The sequence below is a fragment of the Pelophylax lessonae genome (genome assembly GCF_965119305.1).
Source record: "Pelophylax lessonae genome assembly, chromosome: 13".
NCBI classification, from domain to species: Eukaryota; Metazoa; Chordata; class Amphibia; order Anura; family Ranidae; genus Pelophylax; species Pelophylax lessonae.
This window is the reverse complement of record NC_138780.1, coordinates 20244912-20261164: the sequence shown is the minus strand read 5'-3', so window position 1 is coordinate 20261164 and position 16253 is coordinate 20244912. Positions and strand designations below refer to the sequence as shown.

Genomic DNA, 16253 nt, shown 5'->3' with positions numbered 1-16253 from the left:
GCGGGTACTGCGTCCATCAATGAACCCAAGATAAAAGGATTAAGGCAAGTAAAAAATCCAGTTCTCTCTATCGTTCATTGACAGACGCAGTCCTCTGATGCATACCAGTAGGGGCGTCCCAAAGCAGTACCCAAATGAGGGGTGGGAACAGAAGAAGATAAAAAAAAAAAAAAAAGGTCCAAGGCAAACATGGCCAACCAGGCAACACAGGACTCATCAGAACAACCAGATGAGGTCCACCTGAAAAAAACAAACCGAAAAAACACCCTCAAGGAAGGGCCAAGGGGCCCCCTAAACCGCAGCCTGCAAAACCTTGCGGCCAAAGGAGGCATCCGCAGATGCCATCACATCCACCTTATAAAATTTGGTAAAGGTGTGAACAGACGACCAGGTCGCCGCCTTGCACACCTGAAGCAGATGCCTGATGGTGAAAAGGACAGGAAGCACTAAGCGCCTGAGTAGAACACGCCTTGACAGGGAAAGGTGGAACCTGACCCTTAATGGAGTAAGCCTGCACCACTGTGTCTGATCCATCTGGAAATAGTCGCAGCAGATGCAGGCAGCCCTTTCTTTGGGCCATCCGTGAACACAGTGAGTCAGACTTGCGAAAAGACTCAGACGCCAAATACACCCTGATCGCCCAAACATCCAGGGTATGCAGAGCAAATGCCTTAGGATGTTTTGGCTTCGAGCACAAGGAACGTAACACTATGTCCTCATTCAAGTGTAAACTGGAAACCACCTTCGGCAGGAAAGACTGATCCGGCCGAAGTACCACCTTGTCCTTGTGAACCACCAGATGGGGAGGACAGGACAACGCCGCCAGTTCCAACACCCTGCACGCAGAAGTGATAGCCACCAAGAAAGCCACCTTCTGAGACAAGGTAAGCAGGGGAACCTCCCGAATATTCCTCGAAGGGAGGCCTCTGGAAAACAGACAGCACCAAATGAAGGTCCCAAAGTGATAGCGGAGGTCGCACCGGAGTCCAGCCCTGGAGGACCAGACCCGAACCCCCCGCACCATCGGCTGAGCGCCAAGAACGGCGCACCCCCCCATGCGGCCTGCACACTAGGTCCCAGCCTCAGGTAGGCCCAAACAGTCCCCCACGTGGGGGGGGGGTAAAAACAGGACAGAGGGGAAACCCAGGAGTCCGACCATTCCAGGGAGGGGGCCCGTGTCCACCCCAAATCCGCCAGGGAGGGGAAAACATTTACTCACCATACCGGCAACACAGGCGGGCGCCATCTCCTGACAGGACCCCACGCCACTGAAGTAGGGGGGCTGTCTGCCAAAAGGGAACGCTGCATCATAAGCCTAGACCCTGTCGTGTGCATCCTGGCGAGACATTTAACTCGCGGGGCCAGTCCCCATCCAGTGGGACTATGTCTGGGCCGACACAGCGCGGATCTAAGTCCTGCATGCGATCGCTGGCCAGACTGGGGTGACCACTGGATATAGGGATCCAGCCCATCACCCAGCCTGGCATAATTGCTTGAAGATCTCACCGGAAAAACGTTCCACAGCAAAAGGGTCTAGCTAAAAAAAAAAAAAAAAAAAAAAAAAAAAATTTACTTCTATGCCAGGACCAAAGATCCCAGCAAGGAACTAGGTCCTTACTCCCGACTAGGCAGATTAAACTGACATCCTATGCAGAAAGAGAGGGTATACCCCAGGGACTGCCCATAGGCGTAGCCAGAAATTTTCTGCCTAGTGTCCTACTCCTGTAGGGGGCCGTATTACCCTGCTGATATGCATCAGAGGACTGCATCTGTCAATGAACAAGAGAAAACATTAATTCCTGCATTCATTATCGCCATTTCTTCTCACAAAGGGCCCCATTTGGCATATTTCCCCATCAAATCCTGTACTGGTTGCCACGTCTGGTGCAGAAAATGAGGGTGGGGAGTAGAATTGCATCTCCCATGGCCAAGATTCCCTCTGTGACAGTTCTGGGAATAGGTTTTATATTAACCAGTTTTATTACTTGCTCTACCCAGTTTGTCACCCATGTCCTCCAGTGTCCTTGCAATCTCCAATACGTGGGTCGCACTATTCGGCACCTCCGCACTCGGATTGGTGAACCACCAGCTCGTCAAGAGGGAAAAATCTGCATAGCGTCCCTTGCCATTTTAACCCATCACGGCACGAACATCAGGGACTTCTGTTTTAGCTATGGAGTTCATACCAAAGGGGCCTCTGATGGATGGTGAACAGTTTTCCTCTCTGTGCAAGACGGAGACTTTTTGGATTTATAAGCTCAATACTTTATCCCCTCCATGGCCTAAATGAGGAGCTTGACACGCATACTGTTATATTTAATATATTTTTTTTTTTTTACTTTGTATTGTAGACGTGTGTTTTTTTTATCAACCAATTTTCATAATTTGCCCTTAATGTTTGTTTTTAGGTAATAGTTCACACATTGTTATCCATTAAGGTTTCAGACAATTTCTGTTTAAGTTTAAGTGTGTTGGTTGTGTAGGAGGTGTCAGCTTGAGTGACATGGCTCTCTGCTGCCCCCCCCCCCCTGCTATTATTTAATCTCTGCATTTCTTAACTAGCCAGCTTTTGACCTGAAGGAGCCTGCCCCGAAACATGTAGTCGACGCTGCACAGCTGGCTTTGTCACTTCCTTCACCTGCACTGGGATCGGCTCATCCATTGCCAACACTCTGCAACACCTTTGGCCACTTACGTCAGTTCGGTGACATCACTTCTGGGTGCGAGCGTGGTGCTGCTTCCCCAGCTTGACAGCTGGATGCCTCCATGACACGCTTGTCCTGCATCCATCAGGTGGCCGTTACAGGATTCCGGTCCTTGAGACCATTCCCAGCCTGGATATTTATCTCCTTCCACCGTTCCTGGCTGCCCAGTACCTTCTACCCCATGCGATCGAGAGCTAGCCCCTGCATTGCTTGTCACACAAGCCGCCTCTCCTGCAGGTACTGTAATCGTTGCTGTGGTCCATTACAGTGTACAACAGTGGCCCCCCTGAGGGTTGTGTATTAAAATTGACATTCTTCACTTTTATTTGGTATTCCTCATTCATTCTGCAATAGGACGGCACTTTCATTCCCAATTTGTTGCAGTTTCACTGATCTCATTGGTACCGAGTTTGGGCTAGCAGTGTCCCGCCAGCACTTGACAAACATTCTCCCAGCAGGGACAGTACCCCAGCGCCTTGTCTTTTTTTGGTTTCATGGTATAATTGCAGACACCATTAAAACCCAGAGGTTATAACCCTTCAAGAAACTTTGCTGACAGCAACACAGTAAAAGACACTACGCACCAACAGGGATCGTTATTTTTTTTCTGCAGCTATCAGCACAATCTGCTACTTTTGGAGCCAATTCAGCCATAAATTGTCTGTTCATCCCCACCCTCCTACGTCAAATGTCCAAGAGCCCCCCCTAAGGCTGCAGAGAGGCACAGGATCTGTAGGAGTCCTCTCTGCTGCTGACTGCCGAGACAGGGGGAAGAGATGAGCCTCTCCCGTGACTGCACAGAGAAGCGCAGGATCTGTAGTAGGAGTACTGTTCTCTCTGCTGCCGACAAGCTGACGGCAGATAGTAGAGGGGTGCCACAGCTGCAGGAGAGGTGGGAGGGCCACTTGACATGGCCTGGCGAGCTGGATTCGACCTGGGGTCCTTGTGTTTGACACATGTCCTATTGAGGGAGCCATAGCTGTCACACTGTTTTGAACTTCAAACATGTCTTCCTCTTGTCGGCATGAGGGTGAGGCTTGGTAGACTGTGCATTCAGTTCAGCTCACAGGAAGTGACAAGGACACCATTTCTAAAGAGATCAACTGATGATTTCTCCGGTTGCTAAAAATGTTCTCAGCTTGAAAAAAATACTAATGCAGCCCCGCCACACCTAAAGCGGTTCTCTAGCCTCCCCCCAAAAAATTAAAGTCAGCAGTTACAAATACTGTAGCTGCTGACTTTTAATATAAAGACACTTACCTGTCCAGGGATCCAGCTTTGTCCTAACCCAAGCCAATTCTTCAATCTGCTTTGGGTCCAGGCGCTGGCATCTTAACTAAAATAAACCAGCCTTGCAGCTTCACAGCTGATTTCCCACTGCACATGTGTGAGCCAAGCTGTGTGTTGTGCATGGTCCTGCAGTCTTCTGGGACCTGTGACGTTTCCCCAGAAGGCTGTGGGTGAATGAAGGGTGGTCGAACTTCCGCTTGATCTGTTTAGAAGTGGGAGCGGACCAGGTACAGAAAAATGGCGAATGGGAGAGAGGGGGTGGATGCAAACAAGCAACTTCCACTTCAGTTTACTTTTTTAAAACCAAAAGAGAAAATCTGCACTTTGGGTGAGGTTCTGCTTTAGTTGCACTTTTTGTTCTTGTCTTTAGTTGCACTTTTTTTGACTTTTAACTAGAAAACTGTAGTTGGTAAACTAAAGGTTATAGGGCCATTAGCGATCGTTACGGATTTGCAGGGCCATGTCTTTGGGCAGAGATTAGTTTCTATCGCACATTTCTGTGTAGGGTTTACATCAGTGCATTACAGGTGGTCCCCAGTTTACAAACAAGATAGGGACTGTAGGTTTGTTCTTAAGTCGAATTTGTTTGCAAGTTGGAACAGGTACATTTTTTAAGTGTAGCCCCAGCCAAAACCATTACATTTTTGGATAGCATATGGAAGGGTTAACATCCCTGTAGCATTTGTTTTGCTGTCTGTGCCCCTGTTTAGAAGATTTCACCTCACTTTCTGTCCCTATGACAATTGGATTTAGAAAATTTTGGGTTGTGGAAACAAGGATTGGGGATAAAGCTTCAGTGGAGACACCTTTTTCCCCATGAGAACTCTTACAGGAGTGAATTTCCCTTCCTAGGAGATTTCTCCTCACTTCCTGTTGTCTCTCTCCATTTGTAAGTAGGAGTCGTTTGTAACCCGGGGACCGCCTGTAGTGTACAGTGAAAAAGAAACCTCCTACTTCGCAGAAAAACCAAAACTTTGACAATAAAATACCTTCTTTTCTTCTTCCAGTTCCTCTTTCGCATCTGCGATTCGTTTTTTTAGAACCTCTTCCTTGTGGTGTTTGTATTTTGCCGAACCGTTGGTGAAGAAATCTCTGACTTTCAAAGCAAAGTGCTCGTCTTCGTGGCTCTTAATGTCGAAAGTTTTCTAAAAATTCCAGACAAATACTTTGATCTAACAATGTTATACATAAAGGAGAACCAATCAAGCTGTAATGTTCAGTTTTAGGAGGTCCTACAAGACCGGATCACTTGCTTGTATCCAGTGGCAGCTGGTACTCCATGGGCCGGTGGGGCAGACGGACCACCCACCCCCCCCTTTCCCTGTGTCTTCTCCCTCCTCCTTGGCCAATAGCATGGCCTCTTCTTTCAGACAATCGGGTCTCAGGACCGGCTTCCCGATTGGCTGGGAGGAGAATCAGTGTGATAATCGGGAATATTTCCTATGGTCACACAACTGGGTGGGCTCAGGGTGCCTTTTTTGAAGCCTATTAGAGCCTCTGGCTCTAATCACGTGCTTAAAAAAAACCCCACTGGAATCCATGCGTCCGGCGCCCTAAACAAAGCAGTTCTGTCAGTAGGGAAGGCATTGATCTGGTGTTCAGGAACATGGCTCTCTGCCTTCCCCTAGTAAAAGGGCCTCCACCACAGTACACAAGCACTGACTAGGAATACATTTAACCCTTTGATCATCCCTGATAACCCCCTCTCAGTGTCATTAGTACAGTGACAGTGCATATATTTTTAGCAGTTTACAAACACTGCAGCTACTGACTTTTAGGCCCTGTTCACATTGCCGCGATCCGACTCGGGGGGGCGACCTCCGAGGTCACGGTGCGAGCAGCGCGCCGCGACCTCGAAGCGGCCGCCACGGACTTCATAACATTGAAGTCTATGGCGGTCGCCTCCGGGTCGCCCCAAAGAAGCTCCGGACCCTTTTTCTATGTCGGAGCGACTTGTGTCACTCCTATTAGAACGGGTCCGCAGCTTCCCTATGGAAGGCGACCTACGAGGCGACCAGGTCGCCTTAGTGTGAACGGGGACTCATAAGGACACTTACCTGTCCAGGTATCCCATGATGTCGGCACCCCTAGCCAATTCATTAACACGAGTCAGTATCCGTAGTAAGGGAAGCAGCCCGTTTCCTACTGCACATGCGCGAGTCATGCCGCACTTTCTGAATGGTCCCTCCATCTCCTGAGACCTCTGTGTGTCCCAGAAGGGGGGGGCGCGAGATGAGGGGGCCAGAAATTGTGGCGATCTTATCCGAAGTGGGCACCTGTCAAAACCAGGTACCCAGTCCCCCTCTCCCCCAAAAAGTGCCAAATGTGGCAGTGAAGGGAGAGGTGGAGGGGCAGCCAACACCCCTTAATCAGCTATTCACTGCATATGTGCTGTAATGCCCTGCACCTAAAATGCGATCTGCATTTTTAAAAAGAATGCATAGTGCGTTTTAAAAGCGCTGCAGCGTAAATGCAGACTGTGGGGTTGATTTACAAAAGCTAGCGAGTGAAAAATCTGGTGCAGCTCTACATAGAAACCAAAAAGCTTTCAGGGTTTTTGTCAAAGCTTAATTGAACAAGCTGAAGTTAGAAGCTGATTGATTTCCAAGCAGAGCTGCACCAGATAATTGCACTCTCCAGTTTTAGTAAATCCCCCCCCCCCCCCCCGATGGCTTATATAAAGGGATGGAGACAAGATATGGTAGGGTGAAACCCTGCCACCGGATTCTCCAGAGGACAGAAGTAGCCGGCCATTCCCCAGAGACACCAACAGCAGATATGACAGTTTTACTCTGATACACAGATGACAAAAAGGCATATTTACCAAGAATTCAAACAGCTCTGCATTGCATAAGATTTCATCCGGATCGCAGTCACTGAGGTCCTGGGGGAAGAGACAAGGGAAGATTATTCACATCTTTCTCTGGCAATTTACAGCAACTAACCCCCCAAAATATAAATAAATAAGGGTGGCATCCTTTGTAGAGCCACTGTCACAATGCAAAGTTTTCCCCACTAACCACTCTGCATATCCGCAGTTTTTTAAAGTATGGCCAAAGCTCTTCTGGCCATACTCCTATGGATCACAGGAGTGCGGTTCGTGCGTTGAAGTTACAGAGCCAGTCCAGACTCTGGAAAGATCCAAACCATATGGTCTGACCGGCCGCTGGCTCAGCCTCTCAGCACAAGCAAATTGCTCCCGGCCCCTCTACCAGTGAGCGCTGGAGGGGCAGAGCAGAGAGCCAGTGACTGACAGTCACCAGCTCACTGAAGACTAAGAACTGATGGATCGGTGTTCTTTGATTGCTCACTTCTCAGTCTTAGAAGCAGTAGGGGACAGATGCAGCATCGACCAGAGTACACGTTTTTTTGCTAACCTCATATTACTTCTTTTAGGGAGAATCACAGCAAACAGATTCCTCTAGTTTTAGATCAATGTATGGAGTTCTTTTCAAGTCTTCATTAGCTTAATTCTAAGCCCTGATAAAAAAGGGGGGGGGGGGGGGGAGACGGACTGACTTTGTTGCCCCAGAAACAGGTTTGATAATTTAGTTTTTTGTATTATTACCCCTTCCCGTCGCCACCTTCCATTCTTTTAACTTTTTTGCTGCCAGAGACGATTTTGCATTGTTTTCACACATGTATAAAAAAAATATTTTAGGCTTGGAGAGAACACAAGTCCCCCTAAACACATTTTCTGAAAGCAGACGCCCTAGGGAATAAAATATTGGTAGTTCCAATTTTTTTTTTTAGGTCACATGATATTACCGCAAAGGTCTAGGAAAGGCTACATTTCTGTAGCAAATTCACTTAAAGCGGAGTTCCACCCAAAAGTGGAACTTCCGTTCATTTGCTTCCTCCCCCCCCCCTCCGGGGCCACATTTAGCACCTTTCAGGGGGTAGGGGGTACCCATTTTTGACAGGTACCCTTCCCCACTTCTAGGGGGAAACGGCACCGTCCCTTGGAAGTTTGGCCCCCTCCTTCCCCCGCCAATCCGAACGCACAGCGCGGTTCTCGCATGTGCAGTAGGGACCCGCCTGTGAGGCCTCAAGGCTTCACTGCCGGGTTCCCTTAGCGGCAATGGCGGCGACAGCACCCAACAGCCGATGGAAACATCGCTGGACTCCAGGACACCCAATATTAAAAGTCAGCAGCTACAGTATGGAGGGGAGATGCCGAACTCCGCTTTAAGAGGTGCTGGGAGGGGTTCATTCCAATGATGCGACTGCTGCGATTGGCAGTCACAATCAGAAAGCTCCTTTATGCAAATATGCAATGGGAGCTTTCCATTACCCGCTGGTTCATGTACTGGGAGTGCGCTCACAGCACAGAATATATATATATATATATATATATATATATATATATATATATATATATATATATATATATATATATATACACACACACACACACATATATACACATATATATATACAGCCGCTTGGTGTTAAAGCTGCGTACCTCTGGCAGGAACTAGTTAAAATCTCCTTGGACTCCTTTCACTTCACAATTCGGCACCCTTTTTTGTACGTTTACTGTATGGGAAACGTGAAAGTGTCTCTTTGAAATTGTTGCTAAGCCAGTTTTGTGATCCAGGTCTGTGCAAGCCAGTGTTTCTCAACTCCGGTCCTTGGGACCCACTAACAGGCCAGGTTTGCAAGATAACTAAATTACATCACAGGTGATCTCATTTGCTGCTCAGTGATTGCAGTATTCTAGTCTGCATCTCCCAAAAGGTAATACTTAAAGTGGAGTTCCACCCATTTTTAATAACCGATTACATAGATGTATGTAATCCCCTTTAAAACTACTTTTACCAATGGAAACTTTTTTTTTGCTAGGAAATAGCTTTTCTTTTTTATTCATCCTCGCCTCACTTCCGGGTCCGGCCGCCGATCACGTCATTCGGCGATTCGCAGGGGGTGCTGGGATGTATCTCATGGGATGAAGTCTTGCATTATTACACAGGTGTCCCCTGAGCTGTACTGTATGTATTGGATTGAGGCCATGCTCTGCCCCGCCTCCTCTCAGTGAGGATATAATGCTTTGTCCTCGCTCACTGAGAGGAGGCGGGGCGGAGGAGAGCACGGCCTCAATCCAATACATACAGTACAGCTCAGGACTCCTGTGTAATAATGCAAGATTTCATCCCATGAGATACATCCCAGCACCCCCTGCGAATCGCCGAATGACGTAATCACCGATCGGCGGCTGGACCCGGTAGTGAGGAGAGGATGAATAAAGAAAATAAGGTATTTCCTAGAAAGAAAAAAAAATTTCCATTGGTAAAAGTCGTTTTAAAGGGGATTAGATACATCTAAAGTTACTAAAATGGGTGGAACTCCCACTTTAAAATCTGGCCTGTTAGTGTGTCCTGAGGACCGGAGTTAAAAACCACTGGTGTAAGCGATGAAGCCTGATCCTTATTACAGTCTGTGTCCCCATTGGTAAGATATCTCCTCAATGCCTGTATTAGCGATACCCGTCATTTGGTTTTCCCCTAATCTTCTATCCTGTGAGCAGCCCTCGCCAATACGAATCTGTGTGAAGCTATAAAAATCTGACCCCACGCTCTAACCTGGCGAATACAAATTTTGCCTGGTGTGCCACTTCCTGTTGCTTTCTCGCAAAACAGATTCGGACTTCCCAGGTCCCGCTGTCATTTTCCAGAGCTGGATGTGGATGACAGCTGGAGGGGGACTAGAAGATCACACTTCTTACAAATAAGGTGCACCTGAGTACACAAAAAACGGGAAGTGGGGGGGGGGGGGGGATCTGTACATCCCTCTAAAGAAATTTTCTGGTAACTACATACCATGCTGCGCACTTCCATGTCACTGTCATCCTCCACACCCTGAAAAAAGAAGAAGTACAGATTTGGGTTATATATCCTACGTTTTTTTTTTAGCTGTATTTGTTTCACCCGTTTGCCTCTAGAGCAAATTTTAAAATTTTTTGAATACTTGAAAAACCTTAATTTTTCCCCCAAATTATAAAATTAACTACCCCCCTCCCCCCCCCCCACAAAATTATATTTTTTCTCAAAGCAGAGGTCCTGTAGAATTAGGAGAAAAAAAAAAAAAAAAAAAAAAAAAAAACAAAAGAAACACCGATAGTTGCACATTTTTATGTCACTTCAATTTTGCACAAACGTTTATTAACCGGTTGCCGACCGCCGCACGACTATATACTGCGGCGGTCAGCCCCGGCCAGGCAGAGTGACGTATCGGTACGTCACTCGCCCGTCACTGACTTGCGAGCCAATTGCGGGCGGGCGCGCGCCCGCCGCGGCTCGTTCACAGACAAGTCAGTGCGTGTGACCGGCGGACTCGATGTCCGCCAGTCACACTGCGATCGCTCCTGTGAAGGGAGAAAGACAGAGCGGCTTGTGTAAACAATCCGCCTGTCAGTTCTCCCTGTGTAAAAGTGAAGATCTGACCGTTCTACTATGTAGAACCGTGGATCTTTGCTTTTACACCAATAGCAATGTCCCTGCACAGTTAGAAACACGCCCCTAGGTCACACTTAAACCCTCCCTGTCCAATAAAGTTAACCCCTTCCCTGCCAGTGTCATTTTTGCAGTAACAGTGCATATGTATAGCACTGATTACTGCAGTAATGTCACTGGTACCCCCAAAAGTGTCAAAAATGTCAGTCAAGGGTCCGATCTGTCCGCCGCAATGTCGCAGTACCGAAAAAAAAAAAGAAAAAAAAAACCGCAGATCGCAGCCATTACACGTTAAAAAAAACCACCAAAAATGACAAAAATCTTTCCCTTTGTTAGTAAACGCGATAACTTTTGCGCAAACCAATCAAAATACGCTTTTTGCGATTTTTTTTTTACCAAACATATGTAGCATAAAACAAATTGGCCGAAAATTTTAAAAAATTTTGATTTTTACATTTTTCTTTTGGGGAATTTCATATAAAAAATTGTGAAAAATAATTGTTATTTTTGCAAAATTTACGCTCTTTTTTGTTTATAGCGCGTGATTAAATCGCACAGGTGATCAAATACCACCAAAAGAAAGCTCTGTTTGTGGGAAAAAAAGGACGTCAAATTCGTTTAGGTACAGCGTCGCACGACCGTGCAATTGTCCGTTAAAGTCACGCAGAAAAAAAAAAAAAAATTTCGCAAAAAAAACCCCTGGTCTTTTAGCAGCCAAATCCTCCGGGGCTTAAAGCGGAGTTCCACCCAAAAGTGGAACTTCCGCTTTAGGGAGTCCTGACCCCCCGACATGCCACATTTGGCATGTCATTTTTTGGGGGGGGGGGGGAGCGGGTACCTAGTTTTGACAGGTACCCGCTCCCACTTCCGCTCGGAGCGCCGCTGGCGCCCTGAGCGGAAGTTCTCCTCTCCCCCTCCCTCCCTGCAATCTTCTGGGACACGTCAGAGGTCCCAGAAGATTGCCGGCCAATCACGGCGCGCAGCGCGACTCGCGCATGCGCAGTGGGTACCCGGCTGTGAAGCCGCAAACTGTAACAGCCGGGTGCCCACAGCAGTGATGCCGGCGCCGAGGGAGAGGATCGAGGCTTCCGGCGGCCGCATCGCTGGACCGTTGGACAGGTGAGTAAATGGCTGGAACTCCGCTTTAAGTGGTTAAATGCAAACTTTCAGGAAAAAAAAAAAAAATAAATAAAAAAATAATGCACAACATAATCCACTTGATCTCCAGAAAATGTATCCCCCCCCTTCATGATTCCAGGAGTCCTGCATGGCATCTGCTGATCGCAGGTGCAAAGCTTTAGGCTCGGTTCACATATATGCAAATTGCCTTTTGAACCGCATCCAATGCACATGGCATGTGAACCTGCAGCCTTCTCTATGGAGCCAATTCACATATCTGCAGGCCAGCTGCACATGAGAACCGTGGTCGGACATATGTGAACCGAGCCTTACATGCTCCAAGTAAAAAAGGTACTTACCTGCAAAAAGAGGTTCATTATTAATAAAGGTGAACTTCTAGGGTTAGTTAGGTGTATAATACTATAAAGTAAACACAATGATAACTCAGGATATTTAGTCGCCGAGAAAGCACTGTTTTTTTTGGCAATATTGAATAGTATAAAAAAACGGGAAAGTTAGTCTTCTCCGAGGTCACTTTAATGAAGCAAACACTGACCTTAATCCCTTTTCATTTATATATTCCATTCCTACAAGACAATGGCTGGGCCTGCAGGCAGGTTGCTCAAGCTCTGGGCATTGACCGGTAGTGGAACCTTTTCCACTGTCAGGTGTTTATTCTCATTTATTGACTGGACATCCCAAATATGACAATCGTGACAAGGTAGATGCATTTCACACACTGACTGTGCTTAATCATTATGGGTTATGATTAAGCACACAGTGTGTGAAACGCGTCTACCTTGTCACGATTGTCATATTTGGATGTCCAGTCAATAAATCTGGATTTCGACTCAACCTGGAGTGCTGCCAATTCCTTTATCAAGTTTTCACGGAGGTGAGCCGGGGCATGCACCGGTGTGAGTCATCAGGCAATCACACCACCTTGAGCAGAGAGTTCTTGTCTTTTCAATTGTTTATTCTCATGCATCGGTCATTTGGCTTACAACAAACTCATCACTTTATAGTTAACAGCAAAAATTATGAATACTTCCCATGCAGAAAGAAAAAGTTTAACATTTTATACTGACATAAAATGGCTACTGACCTGTTCATCCATTCCGCTGCCAGGAGAAGAGAGACAAAATGAAAAAAATAAAATAAAATTATCTATAGAATATTTGGACAAGGATTATTTTTAAACAGTCTTTTAGCCAAAATTAGGAAACAAAAAGTAATGCGATTCACTTGGAGGGAGCAAAGTAACAGGCTAATGTAATAACCACCAGAAGGATATAGTACTTTCGACCCTCCCAGCAGAGCAACCCAAAGCTCTACTTGTTTTCCCCTTCAACATGGTGTGGAGCTATACACAGACTAAAGCCTCGTACACACGCGTCGAAAATTGGCAGGGAATTTTCGTCCAACGTCTGATCTGCCGATTTTCGGCTTGTTAGTATGATGCTTCCGACAACCAACTCCGACTTTTCGGCCAAAAATAAAAAAAATCTGGTGTGCAGGCTATAAAATTTTTGTTGCCCGTCAACACAACGGACGATTTTCGTGCAGTCAGTACAGATTTCGACAGGGAAAAATCTGATGAGCAAGTCTGGGCATGCTCAGAGAAGAAAGAACACAAAGAAAGCAAACCAACACATGACATCACTTCTGAAGTAGAATTTTTTTTGGTCGAGAAAATTTGTGTGCAGTCTAGGCACATTCCAACCAACAAAACACCACTCTGGACAAAAGACGGACGATCGGTCGGCTGATAATCGTTGCGTGTGTACGGGGCTTTAGTTCTCCATGAATCTGTTCACATTTTGAGAAGAACTACCGCCAGCTCATCATGGGGTGATCCAGAGTGAATTAAAGAAATCTAACAGATTCTCCCATCCACACAAACAGCATAGATTTACAACACCCCGGCATGGGAGATTTGTCTTTGGCTAGCCGCTAGTGTGGGCTGTCATACCCGAATAGCATCTGCAGCCGATTGGGGCACACTTCGGCTGACAATTTTCCAACCAAACTTGATTAAAGTGATTCTAAAGCCAACTTTTTTTTTTTTACCTTCATGCATTCTATTCTTCAGGGTGCAGCTTGCCCCCCCCCCCCCCAGTCCCCCCTTATATTAACCTGAGCCCAATCCCGATCCAGTGATGTGCATGGGAGCAGCTGCTCTCATGGGTCTCTCTCTCATTGGCTCACACAGTAGTGGGAGCCATTGGCTCCTGCCACAGTCAATCACAGCCAGTGAGCCAATGAGTAGAGAGCAGGGGGCGGGGCTGAACCGCGCAGTGTGTGAATGGCCTCACAGAGCAGCACAGGAGCGAGCCTGCTCCAGTGCCCCCATATTAGGAGGCTTGCTATTGGGGGCACTCAGCAAGGGGGGGGGTTGTGGTCAGAACCGCCGGCAGGGGACCCAAAAAGAAGATTATGATCAGGGCTGCTTTGTGCAAAACCACTGGGTTTATTAAAGTGGTTGTAAACCCCCTTTTATGACTTACCTGTAGGTAAGCCTTTAATAAGACTTACCTATAGGTACTGTAAATATCTAAACTTGCACCGTTTAGGAGATATTTACATTGCATGCAGCTGATGACGTCATCAGCACATGCGCTCTGAAGAAACGGCCGCCTGTGCCGTCTCTTCAGAGCCCTGTGCTGTGACCAGTGGCTCCCACGCAACCTCCACGTCACACGGCTCTGGCCAGTAATACAGCTGAAGTCAACAGACCCGGAAGGAACACGAGCAAAGATGGATGCAGCCGGCACAACGCAGGCTTTGTTGCAGGTGTCACATAATGTGCTAGTATGCAATGCATACTAGCACATTATACATTTACTTTACAGGGGAAAAGAAAGGAAGAGTTTACTTCCTCTTAAAAAATAATAATAATCTTTCCTTTAGAATGACTAAGTAATCAACTGTTGTGCCAGCATGGCTACCCAATGCTAGATTTCAGCTTACATTCTAACATTGTATGGTCAGCTTACATTCAGTAATCTGTTCCCACCGGCCGTACGCATATATGTGGCCCAAATGTAAACAATTCTGCGCTGAGAGTGTGCTCCCAGACACCAAGAGCCCATTCACACTAGCACGACTTGTGTCGCCCCAAGTCGCTTGACATAACAAAAGCAATGTTAATCAATGAGTGCCGTCTTAATTGGCACTACTGAAGTCGCTCCGACTTCAGAAAAGGGTCCTGTACTACTTTGAGACGACCAGTGATCCGACTTGTCCCATATACTTCAATGGGAGTCGCCTCCTTATCTTAATTGACGCGACTTGTGATCCGACTTTCCATAAAAATGGTCCTGAAGAAAAAAAAAAAAAAAAAAAGCATTTTCTTTATAATTTTTTATTAGAACAGGAACATGGCTCCTCTCCACCTGGCCGTTATTTTTGCAGGCATTTATCGGGCATTTTTGGAGGTAGGCATGACTTTTTTTGGATTTAGTGTCTGGGGGGGGGGGGGTCAAAAAAGTGTCCCTGTGAAGTTTCATCACTGTAGCATGTCCAGAACCAGGAAAAAAAAAAAAACATTTTTCTTATAATTATTATTAGAACAGGAATATGGCTCCTCTCTCATCTGGCCGTTATTTTTGCAGGCATTTATCGGGCATTTTTGGAGGTAGGCATGACTTTTGGATTTAGTGTCTGGGGGGTCTAAAAAGTGTCCCTGTGAAGTTATCACTGTAGCATGTCCAGAACCAGGAACAAAAAAAAAAAAAAAAAGCATTTTTCTTATAATTATTGATACAGCAGTGTGGGTTCTGGACATGCTACAGAGATGAAACTTCACAGGGACACTTTTTTAGACCCCCCCAGACACTAAATCCAAAAAAGTCATGCCTGCCTCCAGAGACTCCAAAAAAATACCCGATAAATGCCAGCAAGAAAAAAACGGCCAGGTGGAGAGAAGCCATATTCCTGTCCTTATAAAAATAAGAAAAATGCTCTTTTTTTCTGGTTCTGGACATGCTACAGTGATGAAACTTCACAGGGACACTTTTTTAGACCCCCCCAGACACTAAATCCAAAAAAGTCATGCCTGCCTCCAGAGACTCCAAAAAAATACCCGATAAATGCCAGCAAGAAAAAAACGGCCAGGTGGAGAGAAGCCATATTCCTGTCCTTATAAAAATAAGAAAAATGCTCTTTTTTTCTGGTTCTGGACATGCTATAGAGATGAAACTTCACGGACACTATTTGGACCCCCCAGACACAATCCAAAAAAAGTCATGCCTGCCTCCAAGAAAAACGGCCAGGTGGAGAGAAGCCATATTCCTGTTCTAATAAAAATAAGAAAAATGCTCTTTTTTTCTGGTTCTAGACATGCTTCAGAGATGAAACTTCACAGGGACACTTTTTTCATATTCTGATTGGCCAAATACAAAGTCGTTCAAAGTAGTCTATCATACAAGTCGCGTAAAAAAAAAATTCACAAGTCGCGCTAGAAGTCGCCCCCTTATGAGGCGACTTAGGGGTCGCGATAGTGTGAATGGGCTCTTACTAGCAGAAATAGGAAAGCTCTTAATGCCCATTTGCGAACGGGAGCTCTCTGATCATGTGACCGCTTTGACAGCTAATCACAGTGGTCACATGACTGAAATGTCTGCCTCCCAGAATTTAGAACTCCTAAGGGGCCAGGAGGTGGTCGGCGGGAAGGGGGCAAGTACAG

At 46.4% G+C, this 16253-nt stretch overlaps 1 protein-coding gene across 1 annotated transcript in view; it reads right to left on the bottom strand.

The window, feature by feature from the left end:
• Positions 1-16253, bottom strand: part of LOC309569110 (uncharacterized protein) — a gene marked incomplete at both ends in the record, with an annotated part of 58945 nt that overhangs the window by 14026 nt on the left and 28666 nt on the right. The window contains 4 exons of the mRNA XM_082274874.1: positions 4985-5140; positions 6820-6879; positions 9815-9853; positions 12672-12687. Coding sequence (XP_082131000.1) covers positions 4985-5140; positions 6820-6879; positions 9815-9853; positions 12672-12687 — 271 coding nt within the window. The remainder of the gene's footprint in view (positions 1-4984; positions 5141-6819; positions 6880-9814; positions 9854-12671; positions 12688-16253) is intronic.